The sequence below is a fragment of the Myotis lucifugus genome, unplaced genomic scaffold (assembly GCF_000147115.1).
Source record: "Myotis lucifugus unplaced genomic scaffold, Myoluc2.0 scaffold_821, whole genome shotgun sequence".
Taxonomy (NCBI): domain Eukaryota; kingdom Metazoa; phylum Chordata; class Mammalia; order Chiroptera; family Vespertilionidae; genus Myotis; species Myotis lucifugus.
This window is the reverse complement of record NW_005871869.1, coordinates 71768-73754: the sequence shown is the minus strand read 5'-3', so window position 1 is coordinate 73754 and position 1987 is coordinate 71768. Positions and strand designations below refer to the sequence as shown.

The following is a 1987-nucleotide window of genomic DNA, read 5'->3' as shown; positions in this document are numbered from 1 at the left end:
CCAAAGAGCCGCATGCGGCTCACGAGCCACAGTTTGCCGACCACTGTCCTAGAGTAATTCCCTCCTCTCCTCCCATTCACGCTGGAGGCAGGTAAAGTGTGGGGACAGGGCCGTGTGCGCCCCACCTACAGAAGGAAGCTGAGGTCCAGAGAGGAGTCAGGGAGGGGTCTCACCGGGAGCGAGTCAGTGGCTGCACTGGCTTTGAAGGTCAAGGCTCTGGAGCCGTCTTCAGCGCGGACTTCATGCAAAGGGAAGACCGAGAGGAGAGATGCTTCCTTCCTTCCATGCGTGGGGCGTGGGGTCTTGGGAGGAGGGCTGCTGCGGGCGGGCCTGGGAGGAAGGGTCCCCTCATTCCGCTGTCCTCCCAGCATCCTGAGGGAAATGGCGCAGTTTGCTATTCTGATGAGTGATGTGATTCTGCAAGTGACGCGTGTTTCAATTGGGCCACGAGAGAGTTGATATTCACTTGCATGGATTAGAGCAGTGGTTCTCAACCTGTGGGTCGCGACCCCTTTGTCGGTCGAACGACCCTTTCACAGGGGTCGCCTAAGACCATCCTGCATATCAGATATTTACATTACGATTCATAACAGTAGCAGCATTACAGTTATGAAGTAGCAACGAAAATAATTTTATGGTTGGGTCACAACATGAGGAACTGTATTTAAAGGGCCAGAAGGTTGAGAACCACTGGATGAGAGGGTCCCAGGTGATTTCGCAGGTGGGAGCCGTGCTGGGTGCCAGCACGTGACGTTAGAAGCTGTGTCCGCTGCCGCTGGTCACCCCACAACGGGACGTCACTGGTCTGTGCTGTGAGCTGCTCCAAAGCCCAGGGGAGTCTCGGAAGCCAGATGAAGGGAGAGGGGAAACCAGCCACAGTTGAGTCTGAAACCCGTCCTCTGCTTCGGAAACTGGTTTCCCTCTGGTTTTACAGCTTAAAGAGAAGATACTAGGCAGTTTCAAAGGGGGAGACCACATTGATGTGTAAATACTTTGTGTGTCTCTGAAATTCATAAAAAATATTAAGGAAACTTTTGTTCAATGACTGTTACATACAAGATACTTACAGAAATAAGGTATTTGTGTCTCCTCTCAAGAACTCCCAGTGGACCTCACCATCGAGTGTTCGGTACCATAACTTAGCTAAGAGCATCCAAGCCTGAGGTCGGTGTGGCAGGCAGGCGTCTGTCCTGGAGGTGCTGGCAGGATGACTGCAGATCGGGCGGGTTTCTCTTTGGGAGGGGATGGGAGGGGATGGATGGCTGCTGAACTGTGAGCGGGAGAGAGCGGCCCCACCTCCGGCTCCCAGCTGGAGTGCTCCTGGTGTAGCCTTATTGGTTTGTTGTGGACAGGAATCTCCCAGTGTTAAGCTGTGAACTTTCCAAAGGGTGTTACGACTTATTGCTACTTTTTTGGATGTTCTCCTTTTTTATTTCTTTAAGATTTCAAACCAGTGGTGCAAACTCTGGAAACAGCAGAACTGAGAGGAGATGCAGCGTGGACACGGGTGGGGCTGGGGCTGGATTTGGACGTGCGGTTGGATGGGAGAAGTCACTGTGCACTGTCCTGGTTTCCTGCAGGTTGACGAAGCCCTTGTCGTTTGCTGACTGTGTTGGGGATGAGCTGCCGTGGGGCTGGGAAGCCGGGTTCGACCCCCAGATTGGCGTCTACTACATCGACCACATCAACAGTAAGTGTTCCTTTGCGGGAGAAGCGGCCGTATGGGAAAGTGCTCCCCCCTCCTCCCCCCCATCCGGAGCCCGCAAAAGAGGAGACCGTTCGCAGAGTGGTTCTTTATGTCAGCCCCCACCCTCTCATGACTGATATTCAATGGGACGTCCAATTTGGAGTTTAGGGCATGTGTGTAGAGGTGGGGTTATGGGGGCAGAGAGAAAAAGTTTTTTTTTTTTTTTTTCCCCCCCCCCCCCCCCCCCGCCCCGGCAGGGAGTGAGTTTTCCTCAGTGCAGGGCTGGCGCCTCTTATCATG

General features: G+C 53.6%; 1 protein-coding gene across 1 annotated transcript in view; it reads left to right on the top strand.

Annotated features, from left to right (window-relative positions):
* Positions 1-1987, top strand: part of WWC2 (WW and C2 domain containing 2) — a 125585-nt gene that overhangs the window by 64571 nt on the left and 59027 nt on the right. Inside the window, exon 3 of the mRNA XM_006106412.3 lies at positions 1581-1690. Coding sequence (XP_006106474.1) covers positions 1581-1690 — 110 coding nt within the window. The remainder of the gene's footprint in view (positions 1-1580; positions 1691-1987) is intronic.